The 23,663-nt window shown below is 50.8% G+C and overlaps 1 protein-coding gene across 17 annotated transcripts in view; it reads right to left on the minus strand.

Annotated features, from left to right (window-relative positions):
* Nucleotides 1-6,656: 6,656 nt before the first annotated feature.
* The window catches only part of Iqce (IQ motif containing E), a 38,639-nt gene continuing 21,632 nt past the window's right edge, over nucleotides 6,657-23,663 (minus strand). For 13 of the 17 annotated variants that reach the window (XM_031338536.1, XM_031338538.1, XM_031338537.1 and 10 more), the window contains 10 exons: nucleotides 21,032-21,136; nucleotides 20,323-20,413; nucleotides 18,006-18,176; nucleotides 17,421-17,444; nucleotides 14,837-14,938; nucleotides 14,343-14,464; nucleotides 13,483-13,583; nucleotides 11,924-12,019; nucleotides 9,192-9,395; nucleotides 6,657-8,665 (listed from right to left, as the gene is read on the minus strand). In XM_031338536.1, the coding sequence (XP_031194396.1) occupies nucleotides 8,538-8,665; nucleotides 9,192-9,395; nucleotides 11,924-12,019; nucleotides 13,483-13,583; nucleotides 14,343-14,464; nucleotides 14,837-14,938; nucleotides 17,421-17,444; nucleotides 18,006-18,176; nucleotides 20,323-20,413; nucleotides 21,032-21,136 (1,144 nt within the window). In that variant the 3' untranslated portion in view covers nucleotides 6,657-8,537. The remainder of the gene's footprint in view (nucleotides 8,666-9,191; nucleotides 9,396-11,923; nucleotides 12,020-13,482; nucleotides 13,584-14,342; nucleotides 14,465-14,836; nucleotides 14,939-17,420; nucleotides 17,445-18,005; nucleotides 18,177-20,322; nucleotides 20,414-21,031; nucleotides 21,137-23,663) is intronic. The other 4 variants (XM_031338533.1, XM_031338541.1, XM_031338534.1 and 1 more) reach the window with 3 other exon arrangements.

Consider the following 23,663-nt stretch of genomic DNA (forward strand, 5'->3'; position numbering starts at 1 on the left):
GAGATCCACACACAGCACGAATCTGAAAACATAACACACAAGACCTGAGATACACTGCTTTAGTAATGCTATAACACAACATGGCCAGGAGCAATCTGGACTCTGTACACAGGCAGTTCACTAAGGAACTCAGAACATGGATATAGCACCCCAACACTCTTGAAGATCCGTGTGGGCAGAATTCCAACAGCGCCCTCCTGCCCCCACAGCTCTCTTTTCCTTAGTTTGATGCAAATGCCATGTTTTAAGTATTCAAACAGCACCAATTGCAATTCACACTCCCGTGACATTTTTGAATAGTGTTTACCTGCCTCTCTCCACTCCATTCGTTTCCTCTCAGCTACACATACATCCATTGTCTAGCCAGCCAGCTGTCTACTGACTCCTCTCTCAGTCCATCCATCCCACCATGGGCCTATCCATTCATCTCTACATGTACCCATGTGCACGTCTATCCTGTCCATTAGCCAACCTGTCTCCATCCATCCATCCATCCATCCATCCATCCATCCATCCTTTTATCCATATCTCCAATCATCACCCCTCCCACTCACTCCTCATCTTTCTATCTGCTTCACCATCTATCATCCATCCACACATCCATCCATTCATTCGTCTACTCCTATGCCCATGCTTCATCTATCTCTGTCCATACACGCATCCAGCCACCCCCAGGCATCTTTACATCCACCCACCCATCCATCCTTCTCTCCCTCTCCTTCCATCCATCCATCCCTCTTCTTTCATGCACCCATATATAACAAAGACTGTAGGAAATAGCAACAGTAATCATTTGAATTTTTAAATTTTTTATTTTTGTGTGTGTTTCATCTGCATGTGTGTCCGTACGCTACATACCTGCCTGGTACCTGCCAGAGAGCAACAACTCGAGTTACAGACTGTTGTGAGGCACCATGTGGGTGGTCCTCCTAACCACTGAGCTGCCCTACTTGGGGCCTTCCAAGGGATCCCGGAGCATACAATGGCTAGTTGCTTCTCTCAGTCACTCACACATCGTCTTGGAAAGGCGGAGGAACAGAGACTAGAAACAGAGCTTCCAGACAACGTGTCAGCAGGATCTGCTAACAACAGGTAAACTCAGAATGGAACCCAGACAGTTCTGGGGGCAGAGCATCTCATTTGCCAAGACTGGATATCACCGTGTGCCAGGCTTTAAAAGCCACTTGAAGCTTGCAGCCAGTGGATATGATGTGGGTTGTGAACAGAAGCCCCCCCTACCTCCACAGGCAATCCTTGGGTTGGGCATGCTGGTACTTGGGCCTCGAAGGAAGAAAGATCATGATGACAGCATACCCTGATCAGAGCTTTTGCTTCGTTGATTTTTTTTTGGGGGGGGGGAAACAAGTCTTATTCTGTAGGTTAGGTTGGATTTTTTCTACTATATTTTATTCCTTGAGAACATGATAATTGTATGGCATGGATTTTCATCATATCTACTCCATTCCCTATTTCTGACTCCCCAGACCTCTCACCAGGTTGCTCTCCTAGTTTCATGTCTCCTTCCTCAAAAAGAGGAACACTGTTCTAACCCAGTGCGTCCAGCTATTTCTGCCCATGTGTGCATGGGGATGAAACCATCCGCTGGAGTAAGGTCAGCCTACAGGGGTTAGGGGTACATCCCCAAAGAAAACTCTCTCAAGCAGCCAGGTTCTGTATTTCTCAATCTTCCTGCCTTAGCCTCCTAGGTGCTGGATTATGGGCGACCATATCTAGCTTCTTTTTCTTCTTTGAGACAGAAGGTAGTCCTGGCTATAGACCATGCTGACTTCAAGTACAGAGATCCATCTCTGTCTCCCTGAGTGCTAGGATTAAAAGGGTATGCAACCATCACTCTGGTCTTTCCCCCACTCTCAAAGAAACTGTAGATATATTTGCATCTGAGTATTTGTGTACATGTGTGCATGCATGTGGAAGTCAGAGGTCAACTTCATCATCCACCTTGTTTTTTTATTTTTGGAGACAATGTCTTACTATGTAGCCTTGGCTGGTCTGGAACTATGTAGACCAGGCTGCTTTCAAAATCACAGAGATCTGCCTCCCTCTGCCTTCCAACTGCTGGAACTAAGGGCACGCTCCACCATGCCTGGCTAGTTTGGTTGTTGTATTTTAATGTACATTCTAGGAGTTGAACTCAGGGCGTCCTGCTTGCTTGGCAAACACTTGCCTTATTGAGGCATATCTTCCTCAGCCTGCATGTATTTTTGTATATACGTGTGCTTCCATGTTTGTGCATGTATTCCTGTGTATACTTGTGGGTACACTGTGCTCTTATGATCATGTGCCCATCTGCATTTGTATGTGTGCACATACACGTCTGTATGCTGCATATGCTGTGTGCATGTGTATGTGCATATGTAGATTTGTACATTTGGGAGTGTCTGTGTGTTGCAAGTCTTGTGTGCACATGGCAGGACAACCTCTTCAGGAATTGAGTTTTGCCCTGGGGTTTGTGGGGAGAACTTCCTGGCTCTCCTCTATAGGTGCTTATGTGGTGGCATGGCTGAGGGCTGTGGGATTGTTTTAGAGGTAGCAGAAAACAGGTGACCTCAGGTTTTGTTGGGGACCACCATGTAGCTTGCTATACCATTCATGGGATCAGGAGCAGGTGGCTTGGGGCCTAAGTCAAGCCAAATTTGAGTACTGTACAGGCTGAAAGCCCCCAGGTGTCCAGAGGGGCAGATGTTGTGGATAGCACCTGAAAACACCTCACTTAACAGGAAGAAGTCCACTGGAGTGGTAGAGGAAATGCAGGAGGCAGGGAAGCACATGAGGGGGCAGGACTTCAGGTGGGTCAGCCCAGGTTCATCAGCCAGCCCTGTCCGAGGGAAGCATCACATATGCCAAGGGAGGGGGCGGATGGCGGCGCACTGGCAGGGAGAAGCCTTTCACATGTATTATGTCAGTGGTGCCCCCTCCCCGCCTACGCCACAGCCTCTCTGCTTTCATCTCTTAGAAGCTGGGCCTGGGAAGAGAGGAGCTGAGAGGAAGCAAGCCACAGGCTGGGTCCCATGAATGGCCCCCAGGAGCCCTGGCACATACTGGACTGTTCTTTGAATCCTGGCTGTTCTGGGCTTAATTAACGAGTAGCTCAGGGGCACCCCTTTCTCCTTATTCAGAGAGCCCCAGCACCATGGAAACCTTTTCCAGGGTCCTCAGGCAGGCACTAATAGGGCCGTCCCTCCAGCTGTAACTGGGGCCAACTTGAGGGAGCCCCTGGGAAGGCACGCTAGCCAAAGGCCATTAGTGGGTGCCTGTGCAGACAGGCCAGCCTGTTCCCTTCCTCCTCATTCGTATTCTGAACCTGACAGCGCTGCCAAAAGGAACGAGGGATTCAAATTCTTTTTTGTGTTCCCTGAGGACTTGGGGAAATGGAATATTTAAAACCATCCTGGTCAGGCATGGAGTCAGTCTCCCCAGACTTTAAGAAGGCATGTGTGAGCCAGGCCAGGTGGTGTAGGCTATATTCCTAGCTCCTTGGTAGGTTGAGACAAAAAGGTCCCTCATTCAAGGCATGTCTAGGCTACAGGCTGGGTTCAAGACCAGCCTGGGTGACTTGTTAAGATTGTGATTTTTTTGTTTTTTCTTTTTTTCTTTCCCCATTCAAGAGCTGGAGAGTGACAGTAAGGCAGCTCAGTGGGTTAAGGTTTTGCTGCCAAGCCTAATGACCTGAGTTCAATTCCCTGGTATCAACATAGCAGAAGGAAAGAACTGGCTCCTGCAAGCTATCTTCTGATCTCCACAGGATCACAGGATGCTGTGGTACATGCACACATGCACATGCACACACACAAATTATATTTTTACAAAAGGCCTGGGACACGGCTAGGTAGGTAAAGAGCTTACCATGGAAGCCTGAGGACCCGAGTTCAGATCACAAGCATTGGTTGGGTGAAGCAGCACACGTGTGAAAGCCTGTGGGAAGGCAGAGACAGGCTGATCCCTGGATGTGTTAGCCAGCCCTCGTAACTCTGAAAGGCTGTCTCAAAAGACCCAGTGGAGCCTGGACAGATAGCTCAATGCGATTAAGAGCACTTCTTGTTCTGGCAGAGGGCTGAGGCTAAATTGCCAGCACCCACGTAGTGGGTCACAATTGTCTATAACTCCAAGTTCCAGGGGATCTGATGTTCCCTTATGACCTCTGAGGGCACCATATGTGCAAACAAAACACGCATACACACACTTGAATATCCACACAAACATAAACAAGCATATATACGTATGCACTTGGGAGGCAGAGGCAGGCAGATTTCTGAGTTCAAGGCCAGCCTGGTCTACAGAGTAAGTTCCAGGACAGCCAGGGCTACACAGAGAAACCTTGTCTTCAAAAAACAAAAACAAAAAAATAAATGTTCTCATTATTTATGACACACATACACATGCACACACACACACACATGCATACACATGTATACACATGTCAGAGAACAACTTGTGGGTGAAGATTGAACTCAGGTTTTCAGGCATGGTACCAAGAAGTGCCTTTATCTACTGAGCCATCGTGCTGGCTATAAATTACACTATTTTTGTAGCTGGGTGTGGTGGTGCATGCTTTTAACCCCATCCAGTAAGTACTATCCAGTAAAACTCTGTTTTAAGGGGGGAAAAATGAAGACCAAAAGGCCAGGGGATTCACTCCTCACTGACTTGAGCTGTTTTTGAGTTTCATTTCCCAGCTTCTAGATGCAGGTGCTCTGACAAGTGATTGCCCAGCCGTGGCCTGCACTAGACAGGTTAGTCGGTTACAGCATGGCCGCTGTATGCAGACCCTTGTGAAGTAGGTGGGGCAGGTGGGAGCCTCAAGAAAGGGCCAGCCTGGCTCCAAGTCAGTCCAGCTGGGTTTGCAGAGTCTCTGGTCCCAGAGCTTCTGAGCCACATGGGAACGTACACGGTTTCCATCTCCCAAGGAGGAGCTTGCAATTAGCTTGACCAGGATATACTGGAATTTTTATTTAGATCTCAGAAGTCGAGAGTGCTTTCCCAGGAAGGTATTTATAGGTTTAAAGACATCTGTTCTGTTCCGATCTTCCCTCTTTTTCTAATGATTGGTCTCTTCACAGAGAGGCCTCTGGCTCTGAGACTGAAAGCACAGTCCTCACTCCCCTTCTCGGGAGACAAAAATAGACATTTATCAGACAGAATCCAGCCGGCACCTGCAGTCAGGGTCATTCAGGCAGTCACTCGATGCCGAAATGAGTGGACCTACAAAAAGCTCCCCGTGTGCTGTGGGACTTTACACAAACGCCAGGCACAGGGCCCTGGCAAATTAGTTCTGGTCACCCATCAGGAGGCCTACAGGGACTGTGGTCTTGGTGGCTTCTAAGCCCCCTCTGAATGCTGCATGCCCCCTGTGGTCATACAGCATTAAGATTGCACTGTCGGGACTGGAGGTGTGGCTCAGTGGTAGAGTACTACTTGCCTAGCATATAGAAGGACCTGGGCCCCATCCCTGGCACTTCAGAGTCTGCCTCCGATCTCCGATCTCCGCAGGTCTGATCTCCGCAGGTCTGCTCCCACCCACACACAGCTCACTGCTGTCGGTTTTGCTAGTTTGGGGAAACCTGGTTTGTCCCAGCCCCCTCTGTGCTTCCTCCTCAGCTGCATCTGGTGGGTGGAGGTGAAGCAAGGGGAGCAGGGGCTGTGGTGTTTCACAGGGGCGGGGTCTTCAAGGAGGGTAGCTCCAGTCTGTTCCCGGCTTTTGAGGCAAGAGGAACAGCATCACATAAGGTCCCTGCAAGCACCGTGTCCCAAGCCCAGCTGGCTTCCTGTGCACTCTTCAGAGATTTCCAGGGCCTCCGGCAAGCATGTGAGTGAGTGAGGGTGAATAGCCTTTCACTTTTTCAGCTCTCCACACAGGTCAGCTGCAACAGTGTGGAGGTCAGCAGGCTGACAGCCACCCACAGGGCCAGGTTACAATCTACTTTTTCTCGTGTGTCAGAGCTTGCTCAAAGAGTGGGTCACAGAGAGAGCATGGGCTCTTTTAGAGATGAACTCTACCAGCCTACACAGAAGGCTCACTCCTGTTCTTTAAGCTCAAGGTGATGTGGAGGTGTTGCTGTAGAAATCAGGGCACAGTTACGTCACTTACCCATCTCTGCCCATACCTGGGCCTGCTTTGGTGCTGGAATGCTGAGGTCAGAGGTCCTCAGAAAGGTCTCCACTCCAACTATCCCCCAGGGATGAATTTTGCTGCTTCCTAAGGCCCCACTTACAGTCCACAGCTGGCTGTGTCCAAGACCAGTATACTCCCAGAAGGCTTGGCCCAGCCCATAGCCTCTACTCTTCTCACTCCTTCCTCGCCCCACCCCTCATCCTACCACAAATACCTCACCCCTCAGTAGTTTTGGTTTTGCCAATGTCCCTAGCTAGCCAGTCAGGCTTGGGGAACCTGTACCTACAAAACCAAGCCAAACACAAGGACTCTTGTCTTACAGTTCAGGCCAGCAGGACTTCCTGTTCCCACATCGGTTCCTGGAGAAGTCGGTGGGAGCTCACTGAACTGCCCCTGCACCCCAGATAGACCACCATGACCCTTCTCCCCCAGGCACTTTCTCTGATTCAGATCAGCCAGGGGCAGTCTGCTCGGGCAACGATGCGTGGGCGGAGAGCACAGGACACAGGAAACCTGCCAAAGGCAGAGGCTTCAAGGCACCCTAATTTACTGGGGCAACTTCAAGACAGGCTTTGCCTTTAATAGATTAGCTGCTACACCAAAGGACAGGAGGGTTACAGCTTTCCTGTTTTTTGGAGGTGTGTTCTTAGAAAACCCAAGTGCAGAGGGCTGATCAGACCTCACTCTCCATTGGCCAGGCTGGGTGTATAGGTTGGCCCTAAGATATATAGAACCTGCCCTGCAGCTGGGGTGACATCTTGCATAGTCCCTTTTCCTGAGGTGGAGCACCCCCCCAGGTGAAGGTGAAACACCCCACCCTGAACTCATGACTGCTCCCTCACTTGCAACACTCAATGCACAAATGGTTGCCATTAAATTAGGGAGGGGACAGAGTGTCGGTAGTGGACCCCCTGTAGCCGCTGTCTTCTTGTGCCTTAGTGGGTGGGGTCTGAAGCCTCAAGCGGTGGCATCAATCATAGGGAACACAGCCAAGTTCTGACAAGGAAGCAGATCTACAGAGGGCTCCAGTCGGCTGCCATGAGTAAAGTTACCATCAGTTCACTGAGAAACTAACTTGGCAGGCGGCTGACAGGCCAAATGAGACAGCCAGGGTCCTGGCTGAGTTGGGTTTTTTTGCCCCCTGGTGGAGAAAAATGGCTAGGCAGCTGTCCCTGGTCCCATCAGAGTATTAGGGGTACTTAAACCTTCCAGGAGCAGGTAGACAAAGCTGGGCCCCCTCTTCCTGGTCTAACTGCCAAGCCCAGCTCACTTCTGAGCGTCCCATGCCCGGCATGCTGTGTACCATATCAAGCAGGTGTTTTGCGGAGAAGGATGCCAGGAACTAAACGGTCCCCCAAAGCAAACCTCTTTGGGTATCCCCACTGGTCTAGTCCAAGTAGGAGCCTTATAACATTAGGTTTTTCCTGAGACAAATCTCAGTCCTATGGGACAAGAAAGTTGCATCTCCAGTGATGGTACTCTGAAGGGGACACTTGAGCAGCAGGCCTAAGCTACATGGAGCCTGGATAATCCTAAAACCCTGTCCAAGCCCAAAGTCCCTCATTCTCACCCACTGCTAGGAGCTAATTGCACGGACAAGGGACCAACACCTCAAGCTGCCGAGTGGGCCAGATGGCACTGTTGGCCTGCAGGTGCCTCTGCACACCTAACAGGGCAGTACTGGACTTTGTCCTTCCCTGAGATATATCTCCTTTGGGACAATGGGCTGCCTCCTGGCCCTGCTGTCTGCCTTGTGTCTGGATGAGCTGAGCCATCCTCAGGCTGCTTTATAATAGCAGCAATGCCACGCTGTGTTGACGCTGCCTGGTACTTTTCCCAGAGTTCATCCTCCTGGGGTGGGGGGATGGAGGTGGTGGGGGATAAGAACAGGAGGAACAAGGAGCCCAAGGGACAGGAACTCAGTGGGGGACCCTGATGTCCATAGCTTCTTGCTGGCTCTCCTATGACTGCACCCCGCTGTGGGTACGGGAGACTTAACTATAGCACCTGGTAAGGCATTGGGCAGCAGTGGACCAGGAAGGCTAGGCCAACATGGCCGCTGACAGTGTCAAGGTTAAGGGCAGGTAGTAGACTTTTCTAGAGTTCTCATCTTTGCAGGACTCCATGCTGCCCTCACTTGGAGTGGACATTATCTTCCGGCACTGGAAACACAAGGGCTGAAGCCGGAAACGGAAGTGGGAGATGGCCACCCTCCCTCCCTCCATCCCTGGACAGCACAGAGCCACCAGCATCCCTCCAAGGCACAGGCACAACTCATAAGAAAATGGATGGCTGAGGTGTTCCCGAGCGAGGCAGGGCTCTTCCCTAGCAAGAGAGTCATCTTCTCAAATTCAGAGTCCTCTAACTTGTCCCTCAGCCACCTCACCTGGAGGCACTGGCTGGAGTCCTAGAACGGGGAGGGGCTTTTCTTCCTGGGCAGAAATGGCGAAAAGATAATGTCATCTGAGTCGTCTGAGCAGACGTCCTCCACAGGTGGTGGTGACAAGGGCTGCAGTCCTGGGGGAGAGGGTTCAGCTGAAAGGAACCAGAGAGGGAGGTCAGCCAGGGGGACCCAGCAACAGGGTGTGGAGCCACACACATGGCCATCTGCAGCTCCTGGTACACAAGACTAAAGGCTCACCCACACAGCCAAGGGCCCACCTTCAGAGTCCCTGTGCATGACACTACAGAGCCTCTTGCTGGCTCCTACCCTTGAGATAGTCTGGCAGCTGTTGATATTAAAACATTTGCGAGCCTGGTGTGTGATGCACACCTGAAATCTCAAGCTAGAGGAGGAGAGGAAGGATGAAGAGGAGGAAGAGGAAGATGAGGAAAAGGAGGAGGATCATACATTTGGGGCTAGCCTGGGTCATACAGTGAGTTTGCAGCCAGCCTGGATTACAGAGTAGTCCTACAGAGTAAGATTAGCTCAGAAACCAAGACCATGCAAAGGGATTCAGAACTGAGTAGCCACTGTGTATAGCAGGTCCTGGCTGAACAGCCCCCGCCCCCCAGCCTGCCCTGTCTGGTGTGGAGTAGAGATGAGGCAGAGGGGACGTACCCAGGGATGGCCCTGCACTTGCTGTGCTGCTGCTCCTTTCCTCACACAGGGCATCCTTCACACTGAGCACAGCCTCTAGACTGGATGAGGATGGGCAGTCCCCATGGCCACCTTGGGCAGAGTCAGGGATGGAGGGGGCAGGCTCAGATGCAGAGGTCTCCCTCAGCTCCTCTGAGGCATAGAGCTCCCCGCTTATTGCTCCTGCTGATGGGGAGGAAATGACCGGTTACCAATTGAGATTTAAAAAGAACAAGAAGATTCCAACCTGACCATGACACACATGACATGGCTGTCCACCTCTTCCTCAACAGCTCCCACCACAGTTCGTGTAAACTGCAGCCTCTGGAAGCTTAATGGCCACCCCCAGGCTTCTTTTCTTATTGTATTTTTTTTTTTTTTTTTTGGTGTTTTTTTGAGACAGGGTTTCTCTGTATAGCCCTGGCTGTCCTGGAACTCACTCTGTAGACCAGGCTGGCCTCGAACTCAGAAATCCACCTGTCTTTGCCTCTCAAGTGCTGGGATTAAAGGCGTGCGCCACCACTGCCCAGCCCTCTTATTGTATTTCATAATCTCTCTGTGTAGGCATCCGTGTACCATGGTGTGGACGAGGAAGGTCACAGACAACTGGAGGTGGGGTCCTCACCTTCTGCCCTGTCTGCCTCAGGGTCCCTGTTGCTTGATGCTGGTCTCTCCCTCCTCCATCTGTCTCCTCACGGAGTTCTAGGATTAGCAGATGCTGACTGTGCCTGGCTTTAACTGCTCTGTGCATGGGTCCTCCCAGACACACTTCCCTGAATCTTTTTTCTCCCTAGACATTTGGCGGGGGGCTGTTTTTGAGATAGGTCTTGCTATGTAGCCCTGGCTAGCCTTAACTTATAATCTTCCTGTCTCAGCTTAGTTCCCCGGTTTTGGCCTGTGGCATTAGCCTTTATTTCTATTTTCCTTTTCTTCCTCATCCCTTCTTCTGCTCTCTCTTACCTTTCCTCTTTCCCTTTCTCTTAGAAAAAAAGGGGAGGGGGAGGTTGTTTTGATTCTGTGTGGTGGTGCACACCTTTAATTACAGCACTCAGGAGGCAGAGACAGGCAGATTTCTGAGTTCGAGGCCAGCCTGGTGTACAGAGTGAGTTCCAGGACAGCCAGGGCTACACAGAGAAACCCTGTCTTGAAAAACCAAAAAGAAGAAAAAAAGTTTTATTTTATGTACATAGGTGTTTTGCCTGTATATATGTCTATGCACCACCACATGTCCATTGTAGTTACACAGAGTTGCAAGCCACCATGTGGGTGCTGGGAACTGAACCCCAGGCTCTCAGGAAGAGCAGCCAGTGTTCTAAACCAACAAGCCAGCTTTCCAAGCCCCTTTTTTTCTTTTACAAGACAGGGTTTCATAACCTCAGGTTAGCCTCAAAGTGACTCTTGTCTGCTCTGGAACACCTTCATCCTCTTGCCTTTCTCAGGATGGAAGGCAGGCACCACTGCATTCAATTTTCTTTAAAAGCACAACCAAGGGCTGGGCGTGGCTCTTATGCTTGCACTGCCTATGATGCCTTGGGAGGCGCAGGCAGGAAGCAGTCAGGTCAAGGCTACCATGGGCCATGGAGTGAGAGCCTGTTGGAACAACAAACCAACCAATGCACAGCCCCACCCAATCAGCTCAAAGGAACCACCATTCACTTTTCTCATGTGGACACTGATGGGGGGGCTTGGGGGAGGGTCAGGACCTCCTCAGCAGTGGGTGAGTCTACACAGATGGCAAATCTGCCACTTTAAATTTCATTTGACAAGAGGAGGAAAGGGCAGCATAAACAAAAATCTCAGCCTCAACCAAATAATTTAAAGGTCAGCAGACACTGGACCCGGTGAGATCAGCACAGGCGGCATTTTGGAGAACAGGCCAAAGCCTCCAGGAGCCTGGGGATTGCAGGCTGGCGGTGGCTTTAGGGTTCCAGTGTCTGTGTGCCTGCCTTCTCTGAAATCCCAGGGCTCACTGTGCTTTGCAGACAAGGGTTTGGAGAGAACAGCAAAGCTCTGACACAGCTTGCAAAGTCACTGCTGAAGAAGATATGAGTTTCAAGTGTGAAGACAGGTTAAGCATGCTGTGGCAGGAGCTTCTCCACACAAGCTCCTATGGGGCTCCTGGGAATTAAAGAGGAATGACTGATCCAGCTAGAACCAGCTAAGGGTTGGGAGTATGACTCAGCTTATAGTAGGAGTCTACCAGCCCCCAACTCTGCCCAACGAAAGGCTGAGATGTCAATGGTAGAGCATTCCTTACTGTGGGGCTGGGGGTATGGCTCAGTGGTAGAGCCCCTGCCTAGAATCCCCCAGTGAGGGGCTGGGGTGTGGCTCAGTGGTAGAGCCCCTGCCTAGAATCCCCCAGTGAGGGGCTGGGGTATGGCTCAGTGGTAGAGCCCCTGCCTAGAATCCCCCAGTGAGGAGCTGGGGTGTGACTCAGTGGTAGAGCACCTCACCTGCCTAGAATCCCCCAGTGAGAGCCTGGGTGTGGCTCAGCCACACTTCTCTAGCATGTGTAAGGCCCTGGGTTCTATCACAAGCACTTGAGAGAAAACAAAAACATTAGGGTGAGCACTAGTCAGGCTGAAGGCCAGACAGCCCCGGTCTCTGGGGGAGGTGGGAGTCAGTGTTATGACCCAGTTTTCATTGTGTGCTCCTCTGCCAACGGAGAGCTGGGGGCTTGCTTGGGAAGGTACTGTCCTGACTGCCACATTTACCTGAGAGCTGCAGGTCAGGCGGTTCCTCTGCCTCATCTTCGTCCTCAGCAGCCTCCGCACTGCTCACCTCGCTGTCCTTTCCTGATGGACCCCATTCTGTATAAGGCATGTCAATCTTGGGCAGGACCAACTAACCTATCTGACTGTTCCCAGCAACCACCCACCCTCCTGTTCCGGGCAGCCAGGACTTGTCAGACCCTGCCAGCTTTTTTAGTTCTACCCCTTGACACCCAGGGCTTAGCACAGAGATGTCTGGGAAGCACCGGGTGACTCAGCTCCCTGGTCCGTCACACGCATGGGCAGAACCTTAGCTGAACTACAGCTAACACGACCCCAAGTCCCTAGCAGTCTCCTTGTTCATCCTCATCCATGCCAGTCACAGGGAGCCACTGCTTGAGCTAAGGTGGAGTCGCAGGCCCATCCACAGAACAGTAGAACCCTCAGGCTAATGGACTGCGTTGGGTTGTCTCAGTCTGGCCTCCACTCACAGGAGAGATACCCCACAGGCAGGGGGCCTACAGAGACCAAACCTCAATGTGGGCCATACCTCATAGCTGGGATCAGAGTCTGCCTGTGCCCTGGGCTTGCTTTTGATGTGTGTGTATATATCTGTACATGCTTGTGTGTGTGCACGCGTGTTGTTGTTCATGTGTGGGTTAATCTTACGTATCATCTCTCAGATGCTGCTCATTTTGTCTTTTATTTGTTTGGGACAGGGTGTCTCACTGGCCAGGAACTTGCTCATCTAGCTAAGCTGGCTGGCTGATGAGCCCCAAGGAAGCTGTCTCTTCCTCTCTGGTACTGACATTACAAGAACGAGTCACCATGCCCAGTGGGGATTAAGATATGGTGCCAGGGAACTGAACCTGGATCCTTCTACCTGCCTTGCAGGCAACTTTACCAACTGAGCAACACCCCCACTGCCCCGCCCCCTCCCTAGCCCCCGCTCGGCCAGCCCTGGGTGTCTTTACCCAATGTTTTTTTCCCTTCCCAGACGGGGTTTCTCTGTGTAGCTCTGGCTATCCTGGAACTTGCTCTATAGACTGGGCTGACCTCGAACTCAGAGATCTGCCTGCCTCTGCCTCAGGAGCACTGGGATTGAGGTTGTGTGTCACCAGTGCTAGGCTTGTTGTTTTCGATGGAACCAGGGCCCCACACATACTAAGCACTATTCTATCACTAAGCTAGATCTTCAACCAGCTTTGGGGCTTTAATAGAGTAGGAAAGGGAATAAAAGCAGTGTTTCCCTAAACAAACAATCAGGAGAAGTAAACCCTGGCTCAAAGGGCTCTGAAGAAGCAAAAGCCAGGTAAGCTTTGACTATACAGCTTTACGGGGACATGTGGGCACAGGATCCACACCACTGCCACCTACTGCCCTGACCCCCAGCTGTGGTCCCAGCAGCAATGGAGGGTGAGTCTCGGGTCTCTGGCATAAGGTATGAACTTAGGTTGAGGCAGCTGACACCAGGGACAAGCCACTGGGGACTCAGCCTTCTTTTGGTTTAACCCTTGGAGGGCAACCTCCCCCTTGTGTTGGAACCAAGTGAATGAAATTACCGGGAGAATGTGTGAGGGAGGGTGGGGAGGCGGATTCTGAGGGTGTCACTGAAACAGCTTCCCTCTGAGAGGACACAGCAATCCCTCGGCAGCAGTTGGCACTGGAAGACAGAAAGCTCTGGCTGAGCCAGAGGCTGGAGCACGCAGACCACCCTGGCCTGCAGCTCCAGCTCCAGCAGCCTCTTCCACAGGTGGGACACCATGGATGTGTGGCAAGGCCCTGCCACAGCTGACCCTAAGTCTGTGCCCTTGGTTCATGGGGTGTTCAAGACATACCCCACTGAGCTCAAGATGATCAACTTACTGTTTTGTCTAGAGATCCTCTTGCTAAATAACCTAAACTGGCTGCAAACTCACTCTGTAGCCCAGGCTAGCTTGGAATTCACCACATAGCTCAGGCTAAATCAGAACTTTTTTATGTAGCCTTGGCCAATCTCAAGACTCATGATTCTGCTGTGCCGGCCTCCTGAGTGCTAGGATTATAGGTGGATACCACTGTGTCAAGCTACATTTTTCTTTAAAACGGGACACTATGTGAGCTCAAGCCCTCGGCACCCACACACGTATGGGCCCTGTTCCATAGGTTGCCCACACATCTACTTGCTTGCCTCCAACCACCACGGAGATGCATTCTAGAAAGGTCTTCTCCAGAGGGCAAGAGCCTACAGCCTACACAATACCTGCAGGGAAGTAAGGATGTCCCAAAGGCCTAACAGTTGCTATAGTGAACTGCCAGGTCATGGTTCACAGAGAGTGTCATGACAACATATGCCATGTCCTACTAGAGTCCTGACTGGCCCCAAAATGGCTATCTGCCACCCTGAAGTAACACAGCACGGAGGTGCCTGTGGCCTACTCACATGAACCTGGCCTGGGCCAGGTATCCACGAAGGATGGACTGGATGATGATGATGGCCTCCTCTTGTATTGGGTTGTCTTCATCCCGGGAGATGGGGCTTGGGACACGGGGTGTAGGAGAGCTCTGCAGTCAATGACAAGGGGAGAGAGGCCTGTCTGGGGCCTCCCTGTCTCTGTCTCCAAAAGTAGCATGCAAGTATCTCCCTGGGGTGGGGGGGCTTCCCAGCTGACCCCTAACTGCTCTTCCTCGCTCCCCTACTGCATTCATGGTGAGGTGTGCTGGTTCAGACTTTAATGCTAAACTCGCCCGAGAAATATCAAAGGGACCACTGCCGGGCTGTGCCAGCATGGGATGGGCGGAGCATCGGGCACATCTGCTCAGCTGGAAAGGCTAGCAGGCTGGGGTAATAAGGGGCTTGAGATTCCTCTGTTGAAGAAGCGCACGAGTGGCTGAGGAGGGCTTGAGCAGCCAGTGTCCATCCATTCAGGTAGTTACCTGGTTAAGAGGGCTGGGAGACCTGGAGACTGGGGCTCTGCTGCGTACAAGCTTCAAACGAGCTAGGTGTCCCCTGAAGGCCGCCTGGAGCACAGTTGCTGCCTGGCAGGAAAGAGGGAAAGACTCAGTTAGTAGAGGATGGTACTGGGTGAAGATTAAAGAATTATGGAGAAAATGCCTCTTACTGCTGTGTGACCTCAGGGGCATGTCACATGACTCCCTCTGCCGTAACCCCCAAGCTGGTTGCTTGCCTTCCCTGCCCCAAACCAATCCTGAACACAGCTGAAATAGTTGCTAAGCATAGTTGCGCTATCTGCTAATAATAGTTTGGACTTTACACGTTACTTTGGCTTTTCCAGTCAGGGTCTCACTGCATAGCTCTGGAAGACCTCAAACATGTGCTGAACCTCATGTTTCTGTCCCCTGAGAGCTGGGACTGCAGATGTGTGCCAGTGTCTGCCCTGGAGATGTCACGTACTGATATATCTCCACAGTGGGGTTAATCTGTTTTATAGACTTCCTTTCACACACATCCTTCTCAGTCACGAAGCTACAGTAAGATATTTTTCTGCTTTTAAAGTGTTGGTGTCTGAACCCAAGGCCTCCTGCACTCTGGATAAGCACTTTACTACTGAGTCACCCCTCCAGTCCACACTGGAGGATTCTATGAAGATGTTCCACCCTCTACCACTGAGCCATATCCAACCCCTTCCCTAGGGGATTCTAGGCTGGTGCTTTACCACTGAGTCACACACCAGGTCCTCACTGGGGGATTCTAGGCAGGGACTCTACCACTGAGCCACACCCCAGCCCCTCACTGGGGGATTCTAGGTAGGTGCTTTACCACTGAGCCACACCCCAGCCCCTCACTGGGGGATTCTAGGCAGGGGCTCTACCACTGGGCCACACCCCAGCCCCTCACTGGGGGATTCTAGGCAGGGGCTCTACCACTGAGCCACACCCCAGCCCCTCACTGGGGGATTCTAGGCAGGGGCTCTACCACTGAGCCACACCCCAGCTCCTCCCTGGGGGATTCTAGGCAGGGGCTCTACCACTGAGCCATGTTACCAGCCCTTGTGCAGATTTGATGCCATGAAGTTGCCGGCCATGCCTGCTCTTTTTAGCTCTTGGGGTCTTGGGGTGAATAGATGACCCCTGTACACAGTGACCAATGAGCCAAAGTAAAGGGCAGTAACTGAGGCCAGAAATATCCAGTTCCAGATGTGGGCTGAGTTCTGGGCCTGGCTTATGCTAGAATATCTAACAGTTGTACAGTATCCATGCTAAAGCCCCAAATGAGCTAATCCAACTAGCAAGCCACAGAGCAAGAATGGACATTTGGGTAGGAGAAACCACAAGGAAGAGAGCTGGACAGTACAGGCCTGCTATCTCAGCTATTAAGACTGAAGGAGAAAGGAGAATCACAAACAAATTCATGGGCCAGCCTGGACAATGTGACAAAACCTCCTCTTAAAATAAAAATACAGGAAAGGCTTTACCAGTAGAGCCCCTGCCTAGAATCCCCCAGTGAGGGGCTGGGGTGTGGCTCAGTGGTAGAGCTCCTGCCTAGAATCCCCCAGTGAGGGGCTGGGGTGTGGCTCAGTGGTAGAGCCCCTGCCTAGAATCCCCCAGTGAGGGCTGGGGTGTGGCTCAGTGGTAGTGGCATACCTAGTCCCAGTAATAAATACCAGTATCTTACTCCATCCTCACTGTCACCAGAACCTGCTCCTCCTTTCTGCCATTTCTCCTATGGGGACAACCCTGCTATCCCCTGTCTATCCCATGGGGACACCTAGGCTGTAGGATGGCAGCTCTAGTGGTCAAGACACCTCAATGTTCCTAGCTTCACAGCATGTATGTCCTGGTGTCTGTGGCTGAGCATGTGGGATTCCTCACCTCAGAACTGAACATGGGAATGGAGAAAAAGCTGTGTAAAAGAATTTTTAAAATGTGAAGTTATTCAGGTGTTCCATTCTGTGCTTCTGTTACTAGTGTATTTTAAACTGTGTTGGAATTTGAATTAATTTCCTGAAAAGTCAGGACTTAAAGAAACACCTTTAAGGGGCTGGAGAGATGGCTCAGTGGTTAAGAACACTGACTGCTCTTCCAGAGGTCCCAAGTTCAATTCCCAGCAACCACATGGTGGCTCACAACCATCTGTAATGGGATCCAATGCCCTCTTCTGGTGTGTCTGAAGACAGCTACAGTGTACTGATTTAAAAAAGAAAGAATAAAAGCCTTTAAATAGTCCTTGGCTGGGCTGGAGAGATGGCTCAGAGGTCAAGAGCATTTTCTTTGCAAGCAAAAGACCTGAATTTGAATCCCTAGTACACTACAGGTAGATACAGCTGCAGCCAGCAAGTTCAGTGATGTGCCTTGTCTCCCTGACTCAGGGGAGTACCCCAAAAGTGACAGCAGGCTCCGCCTTCTTCCTCTAACCTCCATGCACATAGGCATAAGCATCCCCACACACAAGTGCATGTATATCACTGCCCACACCCTCTATATGCCTCCACTTTCCTAGGTCATGCTATACCACGGTCAAAGTAGGGGTTTTGAAATGGGTAGAACCAACTAGGCTTACCTCATCCAAAGCTGCTTTTCTTTTCTGAAATAAGGAACCGAGAAATGAGTTAATGTGAACATAGTGTGGTATCTCCGGTGGATCCCGTGCATCCCATACATCCCCTTCCTTAGAAGACTGCTCTCATGTGTGTGTGAGACGGTTAATCTTCACTGACAACTTGAGCCTGGGGGGGGAGGCTTTCTAGACTGAGTTAGCTGGGTGAGAGGACTACTGCAAGCGTGGTTACTACACATGGACTTCAGTCCTGAACTGCTCAGAAAGGAGAATGGATCTGGGCACCCGCAGCTATGTCTCCATGACTGACTCTGGTGCAGAATGGCATGGGAGTCTTCTTTCACCAAAAATCAACGACATGTTCAGTAAGACCAGAGCCACAAAGGGCAGGGAAAGGGGGCTCTTGGGATCATATCTGGCACAGCTTCAATATTAAAGAGAATAATGATTGCAACTAAATTTTTTAAAGATTCAATAAATAAAAGAATATGAGCCAGTATTAACTCTCTTCCCATGAGGGATAGAGGAGAGGGAGGGTGGGGTTAGCTCCTGTGCTTTCTGCAGCTGGACATGGGCCAGGAAGCTCACCTTGTGCCTGTGGGCCTTCCACTGGGCCTGCAGGGTCCTGATGGCAGCCTCTCTCCTCTCTTCAGAGCATGGGGCAGGGGGTTGGGAGCCACCCTCTTCACCAGCACTGTTGTCGGAGTGTGGCTCGGAGTGCTTGCTGGAGGGTGAGGGGGCATGGAGCTCTGGGTGAGCCTGCAGGAAATGAAAGGGGCCAGCTGCTATGGAGATGTTAGCAGCAGGCAGCGGACAGGATATTAACCAGGATATTACCCCAAGGTGCAGCAGGCCTCGCTCATCAGACAGCAGACTTAATAAAACAAAAGTCTGAGCCTGGTGCAGTGGTGGCCTTTTGGGGGTTTCTCTTTAAAGATTAATGTGGTATAAGAATGGGATTTGGGAAATTGAAGTGGAGATACTGTGGATGTATTTTTGGTAGGAAGAGGCGGGGACTCTATCGCTATAACACCACTGACTTCTAGGTAGTGCTCTTGAAACCTGCCACCTACCGAGGCTCTTCTCAAAAGAGTTAAAATTACTAGGAAAATTACTTTCCTTCCACCAAAAGGCAGGTTCAAGGCCAGGGAGACACTTAGTCAGTAAAGTGCTTGCTGCTATGCATGAGGACCTGAATTTGATCCTCGGCACCGATGTAAAAGCCAGGCATGCCAGCGTGTGCTTGTAACCCCAGTAGCAGGGAGAAACACACAGGGAAACCCCCGGGCTCGGTCACAAGCCAGGCTCCTTGCGGACGTGTATGTTAAAGGCAGGTCCAAAGGAGAAGCAGTCTGCAGCAAGTAGCCTTTCTAGCCACGTGAGGGTGTGCACACTCAGTAGGTGGCTGGCAACACAGCAGTGCCAGTCAGCACCGAAGCCCAGATTTTGATTTGCTCCACTTTAAAGAGTTTTGACATGTGTGCATTGGCTGCTCCTGGGCAGCTGGGACAGAGCCCAGGACAAGAAGCATGCTCCTAAGAGGGAGGTCGTGTAGACAACTCACAGGCCTAGCCCCACCTCCTCTGCAATCTTCATATACCAAGACAATCACCCGGGACCTGGTTGCCAGCAACCAGGATGCTCTGTGCCTCAGAGGTCATAACCATTCAAACCAGCCAACCTCATGGTGAGCCATGCATTCTTCGTGTCTTGTTCTGATCCATGGTGAAGGCCCTTTTGCTTGTGGAGGCCAGAGGAGGACATCATGTGTCCTGCTCTGTCACTCCCTGCTTTATTCTTTCAAGAACAAAAAACTCACTGTAGATCCTCCCTGGATCTACAGCTAGGCTGGTAGCAAGCAAGCCCCAGTATCCCCGTCTCTGTCTCTAGAATGTCCTCATGCATGTGTAACAAGAGTGCTTTTACCAACCAAGTCAGCCCCCAAGGCTGGCCTTCAACTCTCTGTCCTCTTGCCCCTGTCTTCTGAGTGTTGGGATCGAGGTCCTAAACCACCATGTATGGTCCACAAAGGTTTATATATTATGCATTCATATATGAGGCCCCTCTGGAGCAAAGAGAGGCCATGGGAGTTTAGTCCCTAAGGAACTAGTTTCCACCAGTGCTTATGTCAGATGCTCACACATGGGGCACATCAAGGGGGTGCATCTATTTCCTGGATATGCAGGTGTTGGTAGCTTAGAGAACAAGGACCACAGGGCCTTTTGCTGACCTTTGGAAGTAGACATTCCCCAGGTGACCTTCACAGTCACAAGTCTCACGTGACAGCAAGTCCTGAGACTTTCATAGAAAAACAAAAGAGAAGCCTGAAGGGCATAGGTCTGTAATGCCAGAACTCAAGAAGCAGAGGCAGGAGGATCATAAGCTCAAGGCTAGCCTAGGTAACTAGGTGAGACCCTGTCTCAAAATAAAACATAATAAGAAGGCTAAGAGTAGAGTTCGGTGGTATAGCCCCTGCCTAGAATCCCCCAGTGAGGGGCTTGGGTGTGGCTCAGTGGTAGAGCCCCTGCCTAGAATCCCCCAGTGAGGGGCTGAGGTCTGACCAGCCCTGCAAAACCAACAAAACAAATATGGGGTTTGGAGGAGGGGCAATGAGGGTGCAGCAGAATACCTGTTCAGGCAGCATGTTCTGGAACTCATGTCTATGCACATTAGGAGTGTCCTATTCCTCTCCTTTCTGGGCTTCTTTCCTCCTCAGAACTGCACCCACCACATCTAAACTGCCCGAGACCCAAGGCCAGCCTGAGCCTTCTACACACATCACCCAATTTACCGAGATCATTAGGGAGGTGACAGGCGTGGGTGATCATGGAGAAGTTGAATGTGAAGAAACGGTTACAAGCCCCGCCATGTGTAAAGTCGAGGGAACATCCCCGCCACATGGTACCTCACAAGTCACTGCTATTAAGGAGTTTCTCTCTTGTCTCTTAGCTTCTTCCAGTTCTTGACACTTTTTGGTGAGTGCTTCTATTTCCTCCCTAAAGTGCAAAGGGAAATGAGGACACTTTAGTCATGACTTGATCACACAGTGGTACAGGCAGTGCTGCATAGGGAGATGACAAGAACTACAGACTACAGTCCTAGGAACTGATGACCACTGTAGGGCCTGAGTTGTCACCTGTGCTTGCACTGAGAGCTTTCGAGAGCAGGTCTGAGGATGCTGGGCCCTGCATCATTCCTAAAATATCATTGGAGCTGGCAAAGGGTATGGGATGTGGGTCTGTGGTAGAGTGCTTGCCTAACATGCAGGAAGGCCTGAGGTCCATCTCCAGTACTACATAGAACAGCGTGCTAGCACCCCAAGCAAGCATAGCACTTATGAGGTGGAGGCAAGAAGATACAAAGTTCAAGGTCAGTTCAAGTTCAAGTTCAAAGCCAGAGTCAGGTGCATGAAACTGTGTCATAGACAAATCCAGGATGTCTGGGGTAGGGACAAACACTTGTGATCCTAACAAATATGGTTCTGGCAACTGAGAGGTTGTAGGCGAAAAACTATAAATTGAGGCCAGTTTGCACAATACAGAAAGATCCTGAGTCAGTCAAAACAGGACCAAAACAATAAGTCAAAATGCCACTTGGCACTCAGTGTACTTCACCTCAAAGCCTGCTCCTGCTCCTGTCTCTCCTTCTCGCCTTCCCTTGCCGTCTCCAGCTCCTTCTCCAGGTTGATCTTGGACTGTAGCAGCTGCTTCATCTCCAGGCTGAGAGACACAAGTGGAGACATTTCCATGGTCACTAGACCCAAGGCTAGCACGTGCTGGAGGATGACCAGCATGTGCTTCTTGGACCACATGACCCTGATCCCTTCTCTGGGCAGTGGATCTAGACAGGCCCTTGACAGGCCCTTGGTCCTAATGACAGTGCATGGGATCTATGACTGTGCTGTAGACACCACTGTGTAGAGGGACTGTCATGGATAGGGTCAACAAGAACAAAATCCTACCCTGAGACAGAGACCTCAAGGACACTTAAGTGACACAGTGCCTTCCTCAGCAGTGTCTGAGCCCAGGAACGACCTGCTTTGCTCTGACCTAAACTGGGACATTGCTTACACTAAGCCCTGGGCAGATGCTGCACCAAGATATGGCTGGCACCAAGGCCACGAACTCAGCCCTGGAAGAGACTCTGAAACCCAGACCTGCCACTTCATGTTGGTGACCTCACTTCTCCAGGTTCTTGCTAATCTCCATATTAAATGAACTCCTCATTGAGTGTTTAGTGGGGTGACTGTCACCTCATAGTGTGAACTGCAGATCCTATACCTGTGTTAAAACTCTAAAAAGGGGCTGGAGAGATGGCTCAGTGGTTAAGAGCACTGACTATTCTTCCTAAGGTCCTGAGTTCAATTCCCAACAATCACATGGTGGCTCACAACCACTACAATGGGATCCAATACCCTCTTCTGGTGTGTCTAAAGACAGATACAGTGTACCCATATAAATAAATCTTAAAAAGAAACTTTAAAAAGATTTGCTTTTATTTTGTGTGTGTGAGTGTTTGCCTTGTGCATGTATGGCACCACATGCAAGGTCAGAAGCAGGTGTCAGATCCCCTAGAACTGGGATTCCCCGGATGATTATGAGCTGCCATGTGGATGCTGGGAATTGAACCCAGGTCCTCTGAAAGAGCAACACATGTTCTTAACTGCTGAGCCACTGCTCTGGTCCCAGAGCATGTGTGAGTGTGCAGGGCTGCAATGTTACAGGTTTAGAGTCAGATTACCCTGAACTCCCATTAGTCCTAACAGCCATCAATGCCTACCTCTGTGTGTGACTCAACATCCATGTGAAAGGATGACCTTTCAGAAGGCACAGATGGTCCTCTGGCTTCCCACCCAAAGGCTAAGAAAGTCCTCAGACAGCATCTGAAGCTGAGATTTCCCTGGTCTCTGAAATCCGCCTACCTGCCATTTCCACCAATGTATTTTAAGTCACCTCAACTTAAGGTTTTCTCTGTTCTGTCATTTTAACAACCTCATGAAACTGTTACCACGGCACAACACGGTATTTGAGGTAACTATGGTCACTCATATCTGGCCACAGAATAAACTGCCAACCCCTTCAAGGTGACAACTGTCTTTTTTTTGTGTCTTATTTTGCATTGATGACAAAGTGAAAGAAAATGCAAATGCTACCTACTTCAGAATGTCCAGTGTAATTTAAGTTGTTTTTATATAAACTGTGTATGTGCACATCAGAGTAAACCTTGTGGGGCTGAGCTGGCTCTCTCCTCCCACCATGTGGTCCCAGGATCTCAGGCAGGCCATCAGACTTGGTGGCAGGTGCCTTTACATCATGATCCATCTCTCAGGCCCACCATCATCACTTAAAAATCTTTCCATGAAATGCTAATTTTTACAAGGAACCCATCAACAACTCTAAGTGATGCACATAAAAGTAGGCTGGGGCAACCAGGGACACAGTTAGGAGGGTCTGGCAGCTCTGAACTTTTACATTTTTTTGCCTTCCCCTCTCCCATATTTCTAGGGCTTGAATTTAAGGTACCCACATGCTATTGCAAGTACTGTATTGCTGAATGACGGCCACATGCTAGGCGAGAACTGTACCATTGGATTACAGCCCACATACTTGGCAAGTACTGTACCACTGAATTACATCCCCGGATCTTTTTTTTTTTTTTTTTCCTTTTGGTTCTTTTCGAGACAAGGTTTCTCTGTATAGCTCTGGCTGTCCTGGAACACACTCTGTAGACCAGGCTGGCCTCGAACTCAGAAATCTGCCTGCCTCTGCCTCTCAAGTGCTGGGATTAAAGGTGTGTGCCACCACCACCCAGCCAGATCTTAGGTTTTTGAGTTTCTCTATGTAGCCAGGCTTAACTGAAACTTGAGATCTTCCTGCCTCAGCCTTCCAAGTGCTGGGAATACTGGTGCTTGCCAGACCTGGTGAGGATCTGCTTCTCTACCTCACTTCCCAGTGGGTGGGGCCTTGGGTCCTCCATTCCTAACCTCTCTGGCTGAGCTGCAAACACTGCAACCCTAGCTAGCTCGGTTGTGGGTAGGACCTGAGGCCCTTGCATCCCCAGTCAGCTCCCAGGTAGTCAGGGCTGAGGCCCTCCTTGCCAGTTAGCTCCCAAGTGGGACCAGCTTAGCAACCCTCGCCAGCTCATGAGTGGGCAGAGTCTGAGGCCCTGCGTCTCCCAACCAGCTCTCAAATGGACAGAGCCAGGGCAGGGCAGGAGGGGGATGGCTGGGGTGGGGTGGGGTGGAAG

The sequence above is a fragment of the Mastomys coucha genome, unplaced genomic scaffold (genome assembly GCF_008632895.1).
Source record: "Mastomys coucha isolate ucsf_1 unplaced genomic scaffold, UCSF_Mcou_1 pScaffold22, whole genome shotgun sequence".
NCBI lineage: Eukaryota > Metazoa > Chordata > Mammalia > Rodentia > Muridae > Mastomys > Mastomys coucha.